We start from the raw sequence: 20316 nt of genomic DNA on the forward strand, positions 1-20316 counted from the left end.
AGACGGGAGTTCTGCGTGTCGGTCAGGCTGGTCCTGAACTCCTGACCTCAGGTGATCCACCCACCTTGGCCTCCAAAAGTGCTGGGATTATAGGCATGAGCCACCATGCCCAGCCTGTCATCTTTAAATTTTTGAAAATAAATTGTGGTAGCAACTTTAACAGCCAAATTAGATTACACCATTCAGGTGTTTCATTTGTACTTGTTATTTCATGAGTATACAAAGACACAGATCCAAAGCTAGAAGGATATAGTTTCAGATTAATTATGTTAAATGGACTGATATGAGAATGTGTGTCTGTGTGTGGTATCCACGTTTTTCTATTTTTTTGTAGTTGTTTCTTGTTTAGAAATTGTGACCAAAACAAGACAAGAACATTTAACTTCTTGCAGAATATTTTTATTTCAGGACTGAGATGTTAGGATGAAGGATGTGGTATTTCCTGAGTACTTGATAAAGTCTTTAAGACAAAATGGCTTTTTATCTCTTTGGTGTGGTGTTCCTAATGTCAGATGGCAAACACGAACAGCTTTTCGGGTGCAAAATGATTCTGTTATTAAGGACCTAGAAGATAAAGTTCTGATCTTTGAAGTGGACCTAATGAGGTATTGCAGCTCTTCAGATTAAGAGGCCGGCATGTGTATCGGAGATTTCCTCCTTACCGTCCTTGTCAGTAAACCAAGCGCTGGACTTTTCTTTTAGAATGAGTCTTTTTAACGTTCTGCCGAGCAGACTTCAACTTTTTTGTTATGAAATTTTCCTTTGACATACTTTTCTTTTTAACTCCTTCCATAAATAAAATATATTTCTCTTTATTCCAAATGTACTCAGTATGCGTTGTTTATAAAAAATATATTAAAGGAGTTACTAAGAATTGAGAAAGTCATTTGCACGTCACCATGGAAACCTCTCTTTTTCCAATAGGGGATCTGTGATTTGTGGACTGAATAGAAATACCGATGTTTGGAAGATGATACTTTAGCAGAGCAGAGAAAGAGCTGATTTCAAGTGAACGTTAATTGATTCAGGCTGTGTTTTTGTAAAGATAATAATAAAGCGGAATAGTTACATCAGCTTAAGATATAATTGTTTAAGATTATTCTAACATATCCTTGTATCCCAGACTGTTCATCTCATCCAGTTTCCTTTCCACCCTAAATTTTCTCAAAAAGTCATTTACCTTCAGGGAAAATAAAGGTTCATTTAAATCTTAAAGGCATTATCTTAAAGGCAATTATGTGACTTACTTGACTATCTGGTTTCAGACCTTGACCCTGGATCACTTTTTGTTCTCTTCCTACTACTACAGAGGGTTATGTTTCTATGACCTTCCAAAGACTAATAACACGTAGAAAAAAACAGTAAAAATGCAAAATGATGATATTTAAATAACCTTTAATATATGCAGTCTGTTTTATTAGCTATTGGTTGTTTTTCTAAGGTAGGTTTCCCTGTATTCTCTGAGAGTTTTATTGCTGAGTCATGGGAAATGTTTTGAAATAGAAATTCCAGAAGAGCTGAGTTATAATCCTTCAACTGTTGGCAAATCTCCTAACCTCATGGAACTTTAGTTTCCTTAGCTATTAAATGGTGATTAAAGATAACTTCCTGTGTCTACATCCCATGCTTGTTGTGAAGACCATGGGATAATGTATGATAATAGCCTTTAAATATCATGTGATGTTATGCACATGTATATCAGGCCAAATGCTTAGTCAAATCACAGACATGTCAAATCCCATTTCGACTTATTCCAATACTCCGATGAAATTCACACATTGACCTGAAATGTTATCATCTTAAATATGATTTGAGGTAAGAGGCCATCTACTGGGGCTTGGGAATTTTTTTTTCTAGAGTTTGTTGTATAATAACGATAATTATTGTAGCAGTTTTTGAACTCATAGAATCTGACAGAACACTTCCACAATGTTGGTGGGCATCCTGACGCTGACTTTTCATGAACCTACCATTCTGCAAATATTTTAATGCTGCATAGGCTTCCAGGTCACATTGTCTTGGTCTTCCCGTTGTGTTTAACTGATAATGCCCTTCTGAAGAGACATGCTTGGAACACAATTACCTCTGCTCACACAAGTCGGGGGCCTGCGTAGAGGTGAGACCACTTGTTAATCCAGACAGTGCAGTCTGGCAGGGTACAGGCAATGGTTATGTCACATTGAAAAACTGACACCATAATGTGTTTCTTCCTTCCAGACGGCTCCTTTACCTTTACGCTTTAGACAAGTAGAAGGCCAGTGGAATCCATTTCAATATATTCCCATTCAGGCCACTTCTCACCACCAGCTCTCACTGGGGCCAGTCCAGTAGCTTCTGAACTGGTCTCCCTGCTTCCCTTTTCAACCCTCCTACCTTCTGTTCTCCATCAAAAAGCCAGAGCTATCCTCCAAACATGTAAATGAGATCATGCCACTTTCCTCATCAAAACCACCTAGCTTCTCATCATTCTCACAAATCAAATTCAGTGCCCTTCCTTGACTCACAGGCCCTCTATGACCTGACCTCTGCCTACCTTCCCGTTTCAGTCACTACATCTCCTTGTCTTCACTTTGCTGCAGGGGCCTTGGCCTTTCTGCAGTTTCACAAAGACACCACGTTTTGCTTTTGCTCCATGCTTTATTCTCTGTCCCCAGAGTCCTTCTCCCAAATGGTCTCATGATTATTTGCTTCCTCACATTCTTTAGATTTCAGCTCAAGTACATCTTTCAAGATGCCCTTCCTTACCCTCTGGCTAAAACAGGACCTTCCATCACTTTCTCTTTATTCCCTTGCACTGCTTTCATTTCTCCACAAGTACCTGTTTGTCCTTTCTTGTAGAATAGCGGTGTCTACAGAACTTCCTGCAATGATGAAATGTTCCATAAAAACATTAAAAATTTTATGCTGCCCAGTAAAGTAGCCACTAGCCCCCTCTGGCTACTAAGCTCTTAAAACGTGTCTAGTGAGACTGAGGAATGGCAATTTTAATATTTAGTTTTAATTAAGTTTAAATAGCCACGTGTGACTACTGGTCACCATATTGAGTAACACAGCTGTAGCTACAAAATGCAGGAACAAATTAAGGCATTGTTATTATTCCTGAAGGGAGGAATCATGGTAATGATTGTTCTGGTGATGCTGGGAGGATAGGGAATAGAACTGGAAACTTTTAATTGTATTTCCTGAGCACAATATTAAATGCAAAATTTTCTTATTTTGATTAATTATCTTCTCCCTTCTATTGTTTATAGTCTTGACTTTTTACACCCTCATGGGGACAAGCTGCACATCTGTTTACATCATGCCTTTTTAACAAGATTCAATAAATGATGTGTGTCTGTGCATGTTTATTAAATTAGAACTGGGGTGATTTTATTCAGTCTGTTAGAAGGCTAGGAAATTGCAAGGCACTGTCTGTTTATGTAAGATTGCAGCCAATTTTCTAGGGCTTGAGCCAGGGGAATGCTTTTGGCCTCCTGGCTCGTCCTTTTTGAGGGAGAGTATGGATTTGTAGAAAAGCAGGGACATCCAGAGGTGGCTGAGCCATTTGGGCCATTCTGCAAATAGACTTCACCTAAATCATCTGAGACATGTGGGCATCTCTCCCATTTTTAAAGGCCTCCAGGTACAGTGATTCTCAGTCTTCTTTAGTAGTAGTATTCAAAATGCCTATTATTATTATTTTTTGAGATGGAATCTCCCTCTGTTGCCCAGGTTGTAGTACAATGGCGTGATCTCAGCTCACTGCAACCTCCACCTCCCAGGTGCAAGTGATTCTCTTGCCACAGCCTATTGCTCGGCTAATTTTTGTATTTTTAGTAGAGACGGGGTTTCCCCATGCTGGCCAGGCTGGTCTCAAACTCCCGACCTCAGCTGATCTACGCACTGTGGTCTCCCAAAGTGCTGGGATTACAGGCATGAGCCATCATGCCTGGCTGAGAAAAGCATATTATTGAAAAGTTTGAGATGAATTTAAACAAAGGAAAAACACTTATCCCAAAACAAGAATATATGACTCCATGTCTGAAACAAGACTCTTTTTTTTTAAACAAAAGGCGTGGGGCATGCAATTCTTCTTCCTGTCCCCGGACACCTGACTAGACATTTTCTTTCTTATTTCTCTTCCCTCTGACAGTACCTCTCAAACAGTGGTTCAAAGCCAGCTTGAATCAGAATCACCCGATGTGCTTACTAATTAAACATGTAGTTTCCTGCTTCCTGAGCTGACTGAGGTAGCGTCTCCAGAAGCATCTTCTTCGGCCCCAAAGCAGCTGAATTTGAACAAGCTCCCTGCCTAGAGTTTGAGAGCAGCTGCACTTTGTTCCTTAGCATTTGGCTGAAAGTTCTTTTTTCTTGGTTAATCACACTTGATTAATCAACTTGACTGTCTAAGAGCAGTGAATCGATCCTCAGATCTTTGTCTAATTATTAATACTTATTTATTCATGTGTTGTAAAGCCAAACTAGTTTCTCTCTCTGAGTATCACCCACCTGGTGGGATAGCAGCAGCCTAGCTGCAAGTGATTATTAGTAAAAGCCAACTCAAGTAAATGGAACTTAGTGATAGATGTGTTTTGTTTGTTTATTTCTGTAAAATTGTTTTAAAGGCCACTGTCTACCACGGTGCCCCAAGTCCTTTATGTAAAAAGGAAAGAATTGTGTTAAAATATTTTTGTCTCCTCTGCTTTATTATGTGACAAACCTTTTATTAGTGTTTTGATGATTCTATTCTACCTGTGTTTTATTAGAAGCTATCTTACCCTTTTTGGATGTAGGTGAGATATAATCCACACCTATTGTACTTTAATATAAAATAAAATAAAGCAGGTTTTGAGGTTATTTGCTTTTTATTGTTGCCCATAGCAACAATAAGATTCTATTCTTTTCTATTATGTGTAGGAATCTAAGGGTTGTCTTTTTGAGGGTTTTATGCTCTCTGCACACCATTCTGTTCATGCTTCACACTCTGCAACACAAGCCCAAGTATAAGGAGAGATTTCTTCTACTTCTGGAATTTTCCCTGAGAAAAGAGGAATTTATTTTACGTTTGAGTCCTAATAAAGTTTCTCCTGTGCTGGCTCCTCTCTCAATTACTGTGTTTGAAATAAGAAAGCCCTCTTGGGAGACAGTGTATTTCCCCAAATGACTTCCATCAGTGCTAAAAATACTTAAAGGGGTGACCTGACATACTCTCTTAAAAAAGAGAGGCAAAGAAATTTAATATGGTATTTGATATCATCTTAAACAAGCCACTTAAAGATGTCTTAAAAGCAATTTGTGAGTGGAGACCATGATTATACAGTGATAAGACGGATTTTAAGGAAACCAATTTGCTTTGTGATTTTATGCTTGTTGGCATAGGATAAAAGGCCCAGCAACTGTGTTATTCACAGATTAAAAAATTGCTTTATTTCAAACAACTCAGAGGAATTTGAAGATGGTAAGCTCTGGAAAACTGAAAAAGTCATTCTCATGTTAATGAAGACATTGATGATGAAGTTACATGTGAAGGTTTGAATAAAGCTGTTTAATGATATGTGAAAGTTGAAAATACTATTTAAATTAATAATATTTTTATAATATGTGATTTAGAATTTGTATTGTAACTAATGTTATACGTTATAAGTAAACTATTATTTCATCTGCATCTCTAAGAAGTAATACATTCAGTTTGCGTTTAAAAACCTTTTTAAATTATTTTTCTCATTGAATACCCTTCAGCATGTGCACTGTCTTTGGGCACATAGAGGATTCTGGTTTTTTCCTTTTTTTCCATCTAAATACAAACATCTTGGGGGTAGAGATCCCATCTAAGTACAACTCTGATAAAGCCATTACATCACTTTCTGGCATTGTTCTGTACCTTATAGATTCTCACTACATTTTCCTATGGATAATGACAACTGTAGCATTTGTATACTAGGACAAATTGTGTGGTTTTGTTTGTACAAAACTTCCATTGACTTTATTGGAACTTATTATTTTTTTTAAGTTTCTTCTTATCTCTCATGCTCTGTGCAAAGTATCAGGTATATGTAGAGATTAAATTGTGTCTAATCAAAAAACTTTTGATTGCAGTGGGCTCCTCAAGGAGAGAAGGCGTACCTGCCCACGTTAACCTCTCTGCATCATCCATGCTAATGATTGCAATGCAGTACACATCCAATCCAGGTAAGCGGAAATTGGAATAACCCAATAATTAAACAAGACATCAAACAAGCATGCTAGACCTTAATTTCATCACAGAGATGTGTAGGAAACAGACTTTTTGAGTCAAAATCAATTTATCTTACCTATTGCTATTAGCAGTGATCTCGGTGACTAGTGATATTTTTAGAATATTTGAGGACACAATTTTAGAACATTGACTGGAAATGGATTGAATGTATAGAAATAGTAAAATTAGAAATATAAAAATAACCTACAATTCTAAGGACAACAGATAACCACTGTTAATATTTTGGTAAATTGGCTACCCCAGTGCACACGAATATCCTTAAACATAAACCTTTTACTATATTTCTTTACTATATTCTTATTACTTTTATTTCCTTAGAATAAATCAATAAAAGGGATTAATAAGTTAAAGGAATTGAGAATTTTTCAATATTTCCAATAGTATGTGAAACTACTTGTCTTATTGTGATTTGTCGCTATTATAAAATTTGTGTAGATTCAGACAGATGGATATTAATATCCCATTGTTTTGATTTGTAGTTCTTTCATTACTAGTGATGTTGAACAGATTTTCACATTTACTCTGTTTGATTTTCATTTGTCAGTATAATTGCAGATAATTTTGGAAAACTGACCAAAATAGGGGCTGTTAGTCATGTGCTAAGATATAAACTCACTTTTCATTTAATGTTTATTTGGGAAGTAAACAAATCTGGTGGCACTGTTTTTTGTTCTTTTTTTTTTTTAGCTATCTACCTAATTACATAATAAATAATAATTGACTCAGAATGAGGAAAAATATTTTTTTCATTTCAAAATCTTAATGCTTCTTAGTCTGGAGTGCATCTTCTGTCCTAGTCCACTAGGTCATAACAAAAATATAAACTGAGTGGCTGATAAGCAGGAAACATTTATTTCTCATAGTTCTGGAGGGTGGGAAGCCTGTGGTCAAGGTGCCAGCAGAGTTGATGTCTGGCAAGGTCCTGCTTCCTGGTTCTGTGTTGTGTCTTTAAATGGTGGGAGGGAGAGGGAGTTCTCTGAAGCCTCTTTTATAAAGGCACTAATCCCATGCATCATGGCTCTGCCCCAATGATCTCATTATTTCCTAAAGGCCCCAACTCTGAATACCATCATATTGAGGGTTAGGGTTTAACATACAAATTAAACAATTTGGTTTTAGATACAGAGTCTTACTCTGTTACTCCTGCTGGAGTGCCGTGGTGCAATTATGGCTCTCTGCAGCCTTGACCTCCCTGGCTCAAGTGATTCTCCTGCCTCAGCCTCCTGAGTAGCTGGGACTACAGGCATGTGCTACCACATCTGGCTAATTTTTAAATTTTCTTTAGAGACAGGGTCTCATTCGTTTTCCCAGACTGGTCCCAGACACCTGATTTCAAGTGATTCCCCTGCCTTGGACTCCCAAAGTACTAGGATTACATGTGTAAGCCACCATGTCTGGCAGCATATAAATTATGAGAAGACACAAGCATTTAGTCTATAGTATTCCACCCCATTCCCCCAAATTCATGTTATTCTCATATGTAAAACATTCATTCCATCCCAATAGCCCCAAAAATCGTAACTCATTTCAGTTTGAACTCAAGAGTCCAAAGTCTCATGTAAATACCATCTAAATCTGATATGAGTGAGGCAATTTCCTTTCTAGCTGTGAGACTATGAAATCAAACAAGTTATAGGCTTCCAAAATACAATGGTGGGACAGGCATAGAAAGATATTCCCATCCAAAAGGAAGAAATGGGAAAGAAAAAAAGAGTAACAGGTCCCAAGTAAGTCTAAAACCCAACCACATCATACCTTAAGGCTTGAAAATTACCTTCTCTGACTTGATACTCTGCCTTCCAGGCCCACTGGGGTGGAGGTCCCACCTTCCAAACCCATGGGGTAAGAGTTCTCTCTTCTGGTCCCACCGAGGTGGTGGCCCTGTATTGCAGCTTTGCTGTCTAGGGGTTGGGCCCCCGAAGGTCCTGTTTCTATGATTTTTGCATAGCTCTGCCTCCATAGCTTGCTGGGAATTGCCCTAGCAGGGGTTCTCTATAGTGACCCTGCCCCCACAGTGGTTCCCTTCCTGCCCCACACTCTGCAGGCTGGGGTCCTGTGCCATGACTTTCTCAGGGAGGAGTTCCAGCTCTCCTGGGCATCCTTTGAAATCTAGGTGGAGGCTACTATACCCCCATGCCTTTGCTCTGGCCAAAGCGCAGCTGAACAGTGAGGCATGGGAGTATGGGACTGAATTTTACAATGTGAGAAGGTGCCTTGTGCAGGGGGTGGCATGCCCTGAGGTGTCAAAAGTGCTGGTGGCCTCTTCTTTGGAACCATAATTCCCCCAGGGTCCTTGTACTCTGGATCTGTGATGGGAGGGGCAGTGCAGAGGATTTCTGAATTGCCTCTGGGGTCATTCTTCCACTGTTTTGGACAATACCTCCTGGCTTCTGTTGAGATGGCTGACTAACCTCATTAAATGATCACTTAGCTACAGTCTCATCATTCTTTTCCTAACAGGCTTCTTAATTCTTTCAATACAGAGAGGCTGAGAGTTTTCCAAATCTTTACGTTCTTCTTCCTCTTTGATTAACAATTCTTTGGATCATTCTCGCTTCTCACATTTTATTACAATATAAGCAGTCAGAAGAAATCCAGCTGCTCCTTCAACACTTTGTTAAGAAATTTTCTTAGCCAAGTATCTAATTTTATCACTCACAAGTTCTACCTTCCACAAAACACTAGGACACGAACACAATTTGCAATAAATAGCAAATCCATACAAGTTCTTTGCCATTTTATAGCAAGGATGGCCTTTCCTCCACTTTCTAGTAATGTATGTCTTATTTCTGTCTGAGATCGCATCAGAATTGCCTTTACTGTCCATATTTATACTAACATCTCTTCAGGATCATGTAGGTGTTCTCTAAGAAGATCGAGGCTTTTTCTATAGCTTTCCTCTGTCGTTTTTCAGCCCTTGCCAGAATTGCTTTTAAAGGTCTATTCATGGCAATATAGACTTTTTTCTAGACTGCACATCAAAACGCTTCCAGCCCCTTCCTGTTACCTGTTCCAAAGCCGCTTCCACATTTTTAGCTCTTTGTTATAGCAGCACCCCACTTCTCAGTTCCAATTTTCCGTCTTAGTCCATTTGGGTTGCTACAACAAAATTCTATAAACTGAATGACTTATAAGCAATGCACTTTTGTTTCTCATAGTTCCAGGGGCTGGGAAGTCCAAAATCAAGGCGCTGGTAGATTGGATGATCTGCTAGAACTCATTTCCTGGTTCATGAATCGCTGTCATTCCACTGTGTCCTCACATGGCAGAAAGGGCAAGGGAGTTCTCTGGGGCCTCTTTTATAAGGACACTAATCACCTCCTAAAGGCTCCACTTCTTAATACTGTCACATTAGGGGGTTTGGATTATTATTATTATTATTATTATTATTATTATTTTTGAGATGGAGTCTTGCTCTCTCACCCAGGCTGGAGTGCAGTGGTGTGATCTCAGCTCACTGCAACCTCCACCTCCCAGGTTCAAGTGATTCTCCTACCTCAGTCTCCCGGGTAGCTGGGATTACAGGTGCACACCACCATGCCAGCTAATTTTTGTAGTTTTAGTAGGGATGGGGTTTCACCATCTTGGCCAGATTGGTCTTGAACTCCTGACCTGTGATCCACCTGTCTTGGCCTCCCAAAGTGCTGGGATTACAGGCATGAGCCACCGCCCCTGGCCTCAGGGGTTTATATTTAACATAAGAATTTTGAGGTGGCACAAACATTCAGTCTCTAGCATTCTCTAAGTCTGAAATCTCTTATGATTATTTTATATAGATGTAATTAAAATATACGTAGGGGAAATTATATCTTATATGTCAGTTTGGTTTAAAATAATCAAACTATTATATTCATTACATATTATGTCCTTAATAAAACCATTTATTTGGAATCTGGTTCATTGGAGTCTGATCATGAGAGTTTGGTCTGAATTCTAAGCTAGATGGGTGGTCGTAAAGCCGAGTGCTTCGAGATTAGTTGTATGTGGATTCACATCCGAGCTCACCTGCAAATTACCAGTGAAACCTTCAGCAAGTTTTTTACCCCCCTAAAACCAAGTGTCCTCATCTATAAAATGGAAATGATTCTTCCTGCAGTACTTTCAAATGCTGCTATAAAGATTTAATGGTTTACATATATGTAAAGTGCTTACTTTAGTGACTCACACATTGTAAATTCTCAGTAAATAGCAAATCCATACAGTTTGCCATTTTCTTCTTGGAGTTGAATGTTTCACTGGAAAACTACTGTGATCAGATAGAGTTGCATTTGTTATTTTAAAATCCGTATCTCTATTTGTTCATGAGGAAATGTTTATAACCAGCTACTCTATACTAGGAATTTCAGTTGGGACCCAAAGCTAGTCTTGTGATGTAGGAAGCACTTAAGCGAGTCAGTATTCACCAGGGTCTCTCTGGGACCAAGAGGCAGGGCATTGTTCTGTTGTTTGAATTTTTACTAGAAGAAGCAGCAACTGGCAACTTTGTCCTTGTAGCTGATTCTGTATCAAGGATAGAGCACAATCCTTGCTTAAGTAACCAGCATTTATTGAGCACCTTCTATATACAAGAGTCTGTGCTAGGCATTGTGAAAACCACACAAAACATAAGATATGGTGCTTGCTATGAAGCTTACCTCTAATTGGAAAGATCAGGCGTATTCACGTAAGTCATTAGTTAACAATGTAATGCAGTAGATAGGAGTACTAAATAAGTACACTAGGCAGCGTTAGTTCATCAGAAGGAGGGAGCCGTATGCATTGAAATGATCAGAAAAGACTTTGTGTCACTTGAGCCAAGGATGAGTCTTAAATTATGGACAGGATTTTCTTTCTTTTTTTTTTTGAGATGGAATCTCACTCTGTTGCACTGGCTGGAGTGCAGTGGCATGGTTCACTACAACCTCTGCTTCCTGGGCTCAAGCGATTCTCCTGCCTCAGCCTCTCTAGTAGCTGGGACTACAGGCCCATGCCACCATGCCCGGCTAATTTTTGTATTTTTAGTAGAGACGGGGTTTTATCATGTTGGCCATACTGGTCTCGAACTCCTGACCTCAAGTGATCCACCTGTCTTGGCCTCCCAACATGCTGGAATTACAGGCATGAGCCACCATGCCCAGCTGGTCAGAGTTTTTATTGATAAGGTAAATGGGCATTCTGGGAGGGGAAGCTGTTTTAACAAAGAAACTGTCCAGGTATGTTCATGGGTCAGTGGATGGCTCTGAACAAGGTCCATATAGCAGACCCATGGAGAATAGCAGACACTGTGTAACAGAAAGTGTCTTGGAACATCTGCACTTGAGAATTCAGTGATGGCTTAAGACCAAATTTCCAATTCTAGAGCACCTATGCAATCAGTAGTATCCACCATGTGCTAGGCACTCCATAGTTAGTGACATGAGATTGACCCCATCCTCATCTCAGGAAGCTTATCAATATGGTTGGGTGAGAGCGAGAAGACATTAATCAAATAATTATAAAATCAAGTGTAAAGTTTCACTTGTGAGAAGTGCAAGTATGTTATACTATAAGACTCTACAAAAGCAAATTTTGCTTTTATTGAGAAAATCAGGAAGGCTTCTTTGAGGAAGTAACCTTTGGTTTGAGAACTGCAGGATGAGTTGTATGAACAAGGCCTACAAGGAGGGGTGGTTCAGGAAGAGGAATCTCATGGGTCACAGAGGAGTCTGGCAAACAGTTGAGACTGAAGGATCAGTGTTGCTGGAACTCAGAATGAGAGCTCCCTGGTGTGAGATTAGATTTAGAGTTCCACGGTCTGGAACATGCAGGATGTTGTGAGCTCTGTTAGGGAGGCTTCCTGTGTTTTTTCCAAATCTAATGGGGAGCTGCCGAAGGGCTTTCAGTGGGCTGTGTTGTGTGTCACCCTTGCTGCAGTTGAGAATGGATTGAAAAGCCAAGTTGGATATAGATGGACCTGGAAGGAGGTCATTGCATTGGTCTAGGCACTTTAAAGGCAGGGACAATTGAAACGGAAGACAAAGCAGATCTATCTGAGAGCTGTTTAGGAAGTAACATTGATAGGACTTGGTGACATGTTAGGTAGAGTGGGTTTCTGGATGTACTAACTGGATGCACGATGGTTGTATTAGTTTGTCGTTGCACTGCATAAAGAAATACCTGAGACTGGATAATTTATAAAGAAAAGAGGTATCACTGACTCATGGTTCTTTAGGCTATACAGGAAGCACAGTGGCTCCTGCCTCTAAGGAGGGCTTCAGAAAACTCACAATCATGGTAAAAGACAAAGGAGAAGCATGTCTTACATGGCTGGAGCAGGAGGAAGAGAGAGAAGGGGAAGCACCACATGCTTTTAAACAAGCAGATGTTGTGAGAACTCTATCATGAGAACAGCACCAAAGGGATGGTACTAAATCATTCATGAAGAATCCACTGGCATCATCCAATCACCTTCCACCGGGCCCTACCTCCAACATTGGGGATTACAATTAAACGTGATATTTGGTGGGGACACAGATCCAAACTGTGACAGTGGTTCTACTCACTGATAAAGGAGGCATTGGAAGAAGAAGATCAGGCCTCTGGAGGATCTTGAGATCTGTTTCAGATGTGTTGTGTTCACGGTATCTTTGAGACATCTAACAGGAGATGGTGATTAGGTAGTTGTATTATGGGTCTGGAGCTCAGAACAGAACTTTGGACTAGAGCTAATGAACCCATTAATGAACCTGTGTAGAGCCCATACACAGGTCTCCAGTGAGCTTCAGTGAATTGCATATAGATGGCCACTTAAGTTGGTATGAGTGTGAGATTGCTTAGGGGAGAGCAGAGAACAAATGAAATGTGGAGTGGTTCTGTGACTAGGCCTTCAGGAACTCCAACAGATAATGGCCCAGTGGAAGAGGATGGGCTCTCCAAAGAGGTAGAAAGGTTGCATCTGTTAGGATGTCTTTGGCTGACAGAGGCTTCAAGGTATAAGCACTTTGGTTGTTTACTTAATAGAAGTCCTGAAGATAGCTCCACAGTGTCAGCGGGCTGAGATCTTGGAATTCCCCTTATATTTGCAAGAAGGCTGCCACTGTGGAGGTTATTATAACCTCACATGACTACATCCAAAAACAGGTAATAGGATCAAGCAGGGTCATTAAGAGAAAAGTCTCGTGGTGTACTTCTTTTGTTTTATCAGAGGGAGAAAGTATGTCTCAGAAGCTCCCCAGCAGATTTTCTCTTCGTTCTTACTGTCCAGAACTGAGTCACATGGCTACCTCTACCTGCAAGGGGCCCTGGGAAAGTATCTTGCTTTTGTAGTCTTTGTATTGGTGTCTGAGTCCATTTTACACTACCACAAAGAACTGCCAGAGACTGGGTAATTTATAAAGAAAAGAGGTTTAATTGACTCACAGTTCTGCATGGCTGCGGAAGCCTCAGGAAACTTACAATCATGGTAGAAGGGGAAGGGGAAGCAAAGACATTCTTCACATGGTGGCAGGAAAGAGAGAGCTAGCAATTGCAGGGAAAACTGCCTTTATGAAACCTTCTGATCTCGTGAGAACTCACTCACTATCATGAGAACAGCATCGTGAAAACTGCCCCCATGATCCAAACACTTTCCACTAGGTTTCTTCCTAAAACCTGGGGATTACAATTCAAGAGGAGATCTGCGTGGGGACACACAGTTTAACCATATCAATTGGCAATTGGACAAGCAAAAAAGCGTGTTGACAGCAGTTAAGTAGCAACAGTATTGTCCACCACAGGAGGCAGGGGAGGGTCATTCATATTATGAAGCCAAGGAAAGAGTGTTTCAGAAAGGAGACAGAAGTCAGCAGTACTGAATGTGGCTGAAAAGTCAAGTAAGATGCAGACTGAAAAATGTGCATTGGATTGAATGACAGGGAGGTCACTGGTGAATAAAGTGTGAACTGTTTCAGTGTCAAAACAGGCCTGGAATGTAGATTAAGAAAGGTATCCAAAGGCATCTAACTAGGCTGAAAGTGTCTTCCCCAAATGAAGATAAGCAAGTCAAGGAAGCATGATGTTGTGTAGTTTTTTTTTTTTTTAAAAAAAAGATGGAACTGAGGATGAATGAAAAACTCCACTCTAATCCATCAAGTCTGTCACTTGCTATCCATTCAACCTTAGGCAAGTTGGACACTGAGTCTTAGTTTCCTAACTGCTCCATGGCAATTGTAAGATAATACATATAAAGCTCTTTCTACAATATCTAGCAAATAATGAATGCTCAAAAATATGAGCTTTTATTGTGATTCTGTTGGGCTAGTTTTTTTCCTATGTAGATCTTATGTTGATATAAGTTTCTTTTGTGAATGTATGATTACTAGGGATTTTGAAAATATTTCCATTGTTAACATGAAGCATGAAATACTTGTCAAGGACCTTGGAACAAAGCTTGATAAAGTCAAGGGCTTAAGTGATTTTTTTTAAAGCATGAATATATGGAGAGAAGTTATTTCTTGTTTAATGATTAGAGACTCAAAAGTCTTACTGAAGAAATTTGTTATATTTATATCAAAGGATGTTTTGTCTGGTATTTACATTTCATGTATGAATTACATTTTCTACATTACAGTGTATCATTGTCAATTACTGGAATGCCTCATGAAATATAAACAAGAAGTCTGGAAAGTAAGTTTTGGGTCAAATTTAACCCATAGTCACAAACTTGATTTGTATAATAAAGTAAAAATTGTTTACATATTAAAACTGTTGTTTAGGTCAAATGTGTTGATGTCCTAGTATTTTGATGTGGCAGAACTTATAATTCTCTTTTAATGGTTAATTATTTATCATTTAGAGCAAAAATGGTACTTTTAGAACATCGTGTCTTCACGGATAAAGTAACTGGATATATCTTATTCTTGGAATTAAGCTAATATTATATGTTTTGACAATTTTATTTAATTTGAAATGTCGCTTGAGAATCTGTCCTCTTTTAAATAGGAGATGTGAATGTTTAAGAAATGTGATTAGGAAAATATATTTTTTCAAATGCAGTATTTGGCAAAGTGGCTTATGTTATTCTAAAATCTTTCTTTAATATCAATCTGATTAGAGATGAATTTGTTAAAAGATAAAGTACTTTGCACGCTACCTGTGAGGGCTCATTTACAGAAGGACCAATAAATACACAAATCATACAAATATAATGTTTGAATGTGATCTAATCTATGAAACATGACTGCATGAGATTCCAGAGAAATTACTCACCTCAGACCCCTCCATTAGAATTTTCACTGCTTTGGTAATGTTGAAGTCTCTACCTTTATTTTGATTTCATGATGCTAAGTCAACATATGCTTGCTGTTTCCTTTAGGATCTTTTGTATGTGATTGCGTATGGGCCTTCACAAGTGAAGCCTCCAGCTGTGCAAATGCTTTTCCACTACTGGCCCAATTTAAAACCTCCTGGGGCAATAAGCGAGTACAGGGGGTTGCAGTACACAGGTAAGAGGAGAGGAGCCCTGTGATGCCCCATCCGTATTTCTCCTGTGCCACATTGGCCTCACCTACTCATACATATATTTTTATCTTGCTGGATTATATTTACTGTGCCTTCGGACATGGTCGTAAATCCTTTCTGAAACTAAATGGTTTAAAGATGAGTTAATTCAAATCAATTTCAAAAGCATTTATGGCATCAGGGCAAATTGCCTTATGTCCCAGTTCCATTTGATATATCATTGGCTGAGGGTCTTAACTCTGGCTACCATTAATCACTCCACAGGCATGAGCAGTGAGAGTGATGCTGCACATTTGCTCATCATTTAGCAGAAACTCCAATTAGCTGATTCTGCTCTGATAAGAAGACTTGCAGCACTTTCAATATCACCAGCTCATGTAATAAAAATTAAATGATCCTGATAGGCCAGGCATGGTGGCTCACACTTGTAATCCCAGCACTTTGGGAGGCTGAGACGGGTGGATCACCTGAGGTCTGGTGTTTGAGACCGGCCTAGCCAACATGTGAAACCCCGTCCCTACTAAAAATACAAAGATTAGCCAGTTGTGGTTGTTTGTGCCTATAATTCCAGCTACTCGGAAGGCTGAGGCAGAAGAATCCCTTGATCCGAGTAGGCGGAGGTTGCAGTGAGCCGAGATTGTGCCACTGCACTACAGCCTGGGTGACTGAGTGAGACTGTCTCAAAAAAATAAATAAAAAATGACCCCGATAGCCTGGTTGCTTAGCAAGCCAACAGTGGATGAATCTTGGTATAATTAATAATGAAGAGAACATTAACTTTAAATGCAATGACAGCTATCTACCAAAAAATCCTGCAAAACAAACAGATCAACAACCTCCAGGTCCTAGAAGGTTGTTTTTGTTTATATAATATTAAATAAAAGAAGAAACCTATGGCTAATGGAATTCTGATGCCCCTGTTCACCTTTTTGCCCCACTTAATTCTAGATCTATTTTTCTGAGAATGAGAGAGATGGATATTTTGCAAGGTTAACTTTTCTCCAAGTTATTGTAGGATTGTATACTGATGTTCTGAGAATCTACTTATTTGTTTGCATTACTGCTATTTACAAAGGTGATTTGAGGTGGTTTTCAAGGGGATTTAACTGAATTCAGGTGTCTGATTTATTTTCCTTGATGAAAGACTTAAAGTCAAGTGTTAGAGATAGTAATACTTGTTTGGACTTTGGTGGCCCTTGGTGGGCTTATTCTAAACCCAAACTCCATGATGACAATAACAAAAACAACAAAGGTAGATAGTAAGTAAATTTTTCAAAATTGGGAACTGGTATCATTGGTGCTGTAGAATGTTTAGGTGTTGCTAAGTGAATACTTCGAATGTAAAAGCAGCACAAAATATGGAAGCATTAATAGAATAAAAGGTCAAATAACTGAAATATTTGATGCTAACATTTCATTTGATCCCTGAAATGAGCACTTACATGAAGTATAAATGGATAATAAGTATTAAATAACATTTATCTATTCAATAAATATTTGATGAGTAACTACTCTGTGCCAGACACTACTTTCTGTTAATGATGCAGGAACCGACACAAAACCAGACCTCATGGAACTTACTACAATCTAGATATGGAAGTCCATTCGTTTTATTCAACGAACATTTATGGAATGGCTACTATTAGGCAGGCATTATTCTCAGCACTCTTGGTGAAGCGGTAAAGAAAACATGAAAATCATTAATGTCTTGGAGCTTACACTCTGATTGTCAAGGAAAGACCCCAAAACTGCCTTAAAGGGTAATAAGTTCCAAAGTAGAGCAAATACAGAGAACTTTGGGGACACACAGGAAGGGTCTCTAACCTTACCAGGAGGATGGGCAAGTTTGGGATGGGGTATTTGTTAAGGAAGATTCTCAAGTAAGTGACATTTAAGCTGATACCTGAAGGATATGTACACACTAGATGTCAGAAACAGGTGAGCCATGAGTGGATAAGGTGTGAGTTGGAAGGCAGAAGGCACTGCAGGCAGAAGACAGCATGTTATCATTTAGGAACTGGAAAAAGTTCAGTGCAGCCAGACATTGGAGTGAGAGGAGGAGAGTAGCCAGAGGTCAGGCGAGAGGCTGATAGGCCTGGGAAGGAGTTTGGATTTTATCCTAGCAGCAAAGTGACACCAGGTACAGGTTTTAAATTGAGAAGCCACTTGATAAGAATTGCCTGTTCTGAGCATCCCAAAAGCCCAGCAAACTGACAGCTACTTCCACCTTTCCCTGTGGCCATTGCCCCGAGGAAGGTTCAGTCAAACCTGTCTTCACTGAAATAGCTCAGCCTATGCCCACTACAACCAGAGCAACTTTCATCTCTTGCGCTCTCTGTATCAAGATATCTCTAAGACCATTCATTCTTCAGTCCATCCTTGCAATGACGGGTTCCTGCTTCTGTTCTTTCAGCAGTCTGTTATGGCATGCCTGCTGCCCTCCAGGCACTGTCCTAGGCCCTGGGGAAGTAGCTGTCTTGAAAATCCCATTCTAGTAGACCATGGCATTCTGTGTAGAAAATAAAAAGATCACAGAAAAAAAAAATCATTCTGGTCTATAGATTACTGCTTATCCACTACTGGCTGCTTGTCAGACATTGTTTAGTTGCTTATTATATTATCTAATTATTTTAACCCTCTCCTAATTGAACACAATTTATGGACAAGGCGCCATATTAGGTTTTGCAAATGTATTCTCAATTAACCCTTACAAAAATATTGGGAAGTTGCTTGTCTTATTTCCGGTCTACGGATGAGGAGTGGAACACAGAGTTTAAGTAACATTCCTAAATTCACACAAATAATAAGGGCACAGATTGAATTTGAACCCCACATTTTTTTGCTTTGTGCTACATCACTTTTTTCGGTTCAGTTCTTTAATTAAACATTAGCTAAAGCATTAAAATTGTCTGCAATGCCTACTGCAAGACATACCTAAGAGGATCATCTGTATTTAAATGGCACTATGACTTCAAATATTCTTAATAATGAAAATTATATGGAGACAGGATTTTATTAACTTAGAAGCTCAAAGATAAAATTCTTTCTTAGGAACCAGCAACTTTTGTTTGTTTTCCCAGTTATTTATGGTATTCTCTCTTTAAAAAGTAAAAATTTTGCCAGGTACAGTGGCTCATGCCTGTAATCCCAGCACTTTGGGAAGCCGAGGCAGGCAGATTACCTCAGGTCTGGAGTTGGAGACCAGCCTAGCCAATGTGGTGAAACCCCATCTCTACTAAAAATACAAAAATTAGCTGGGTGTCGTGGTGCATGCCTGTAACCCCAGCTACTGGGAGGCCTAGGTTGCAGTGAACTGAGATTGTGCCATTGCACTCAAGCCTCGGCAAGAGACCAAGTCTCCATCCCCCCCCCAAATAAATAAATAAATAAATAAAAAGTAAAAATTTTTTTAAAAAGGAAAATTTACTTACAGAAAAATTATAGCAATATCTAAAGAGGAAAAACAACACCGCCATCCAGAAATGACCATTGTTAACATTTTGGTTTATTTCCAGGATTTGACAAACTTTAAAAAATACAATTAAGATCACATTGTATGTAATTACACAAGGCTCCTGCCAACTATTTATGATAAAAGATGTCAAACACAGAAAAGTTTAAAGAATCACTATGAACACACAGGGTTAATGATTATTAGTAATTCATAATTTTCACATATATGTGTATGAATTATATATTACTTTTTAAACATAGTTAACATGGGAATATTTACAGCTCATACAAAGAAGATCAAATAATCAGAATCTGGTGATGTACGATGTTTGTTTCTTTTTGGTTTATTAGTGTATATCAGTAACACCTACTCCGATTATTTTGGTCTTAAAGATGCAAAAAAATAATGTCTCCTATTTTTGTGGGACTCCCATGTGTATGTACATAATTAAAACAATTTTTTCTCCTGTTTAAAAAAATATGCAAAAAATTATAACAAGTTTCTTGACAATGAAAATAGCTGTTATGTTCTATGCTTCTCTGCTTCTGTGGGAGAGAAAGAAATTATTTAGTAATTTTCCTGTTACAGTGTCCCAACTAGTAAATAATTTAGCCTTTGTTAGGAAGAAACAACCAGTTATTGTTTAGTTTCCATTTGAACTATTGGACAAAAGATGTTCCACAAGACATGCACCTCCAAGAAACAGACTCTACGTTTCCAAGACAGGGATTGTACAGCCTGTGTCTTTCTAAGACACAGACTGTTGCAAAAGCAAATAGAGACTAACTCAAGAAGTGAAGGTGAAATTTCAAGAAGAAGGTGATATTTTGGTCTAAGCTACCAAATATCACATCAGTACAATTGGATTTTTGAATTGGATACAAGTTAAGTATAAGATGTTCTACCAGTTCTTTTATGTCACATTGAGTTCTTAGTTATCTTTTTTATTAACTCAATTTTATCTCTACATAATTAAAAATGTTGTAAAACTTTTTTACTGGTGCATTGTATACATGCAGAAAATCACAAATTTATAAGTATTCATGGGACACCTCCTACCATGTGCTCCCTCTTACACCCCAAAGGTAACTACTGACATGGCTTCCAATCCCTGAGATTAGTTTCATCTGTTTTAGAATTTTATAGAAATAGAACAATTTATTATTTA

At 38.8% G+C, this 20316-nt stretch overlaps 1 protein-coding gene across 50 annotated transcripts in view; it reads left to right on the forward strand.

Moving 5' to 3' along the window:
* UNC79 (unc-79 subunit of NALCN channel complex) overlaps positions 1-20316 on the forward strand; it is a 287437-nt gene that overhangs the window by 57705 nt on the left and 209416 nt on the right. For 46 of the 50 annotated variants that reach the window (XM_054240312.2, XM_078335677.1, XM_078335682.1 and 43 more), the window contains 3 exons: positions 6079-6171; positions 14805-14860; positions 15549-15678. The exons of 1 other annotated variant lie outside the window; for it this stretch is intronic. In XM_054240312.2, the coding sequence (XP_054096287.2) occupies positions 6079-6171; positions 14805-14860; positions 15549-15678 (279 nt within the window). The remainder of the gene's footprint in view (positions 1-6078; positions 6172-14804; positions 14861-15548; positions 15679-20316) is intronic. 3 more of the 50 variants (XM_078335654.1, XM_078335675.1, XM_078335670.1) reach the window with 1 other exon arrangement.

The sequence above is a fragment of the Callithrix jacchus genome, chromosome 8, assembly GCF_049354715.1.
Source record: "Callithrix jacchus isolate 240 chromosome 8, calJac240_pri, whole genome shotgun sequence".
In the NCBI taxonomy this organism is placed as follows: Eukaryota; Metazoa; Chordata; class Mammalia; order Primates; family Cebidae; genus Callithrix; species Callithrix jacchus.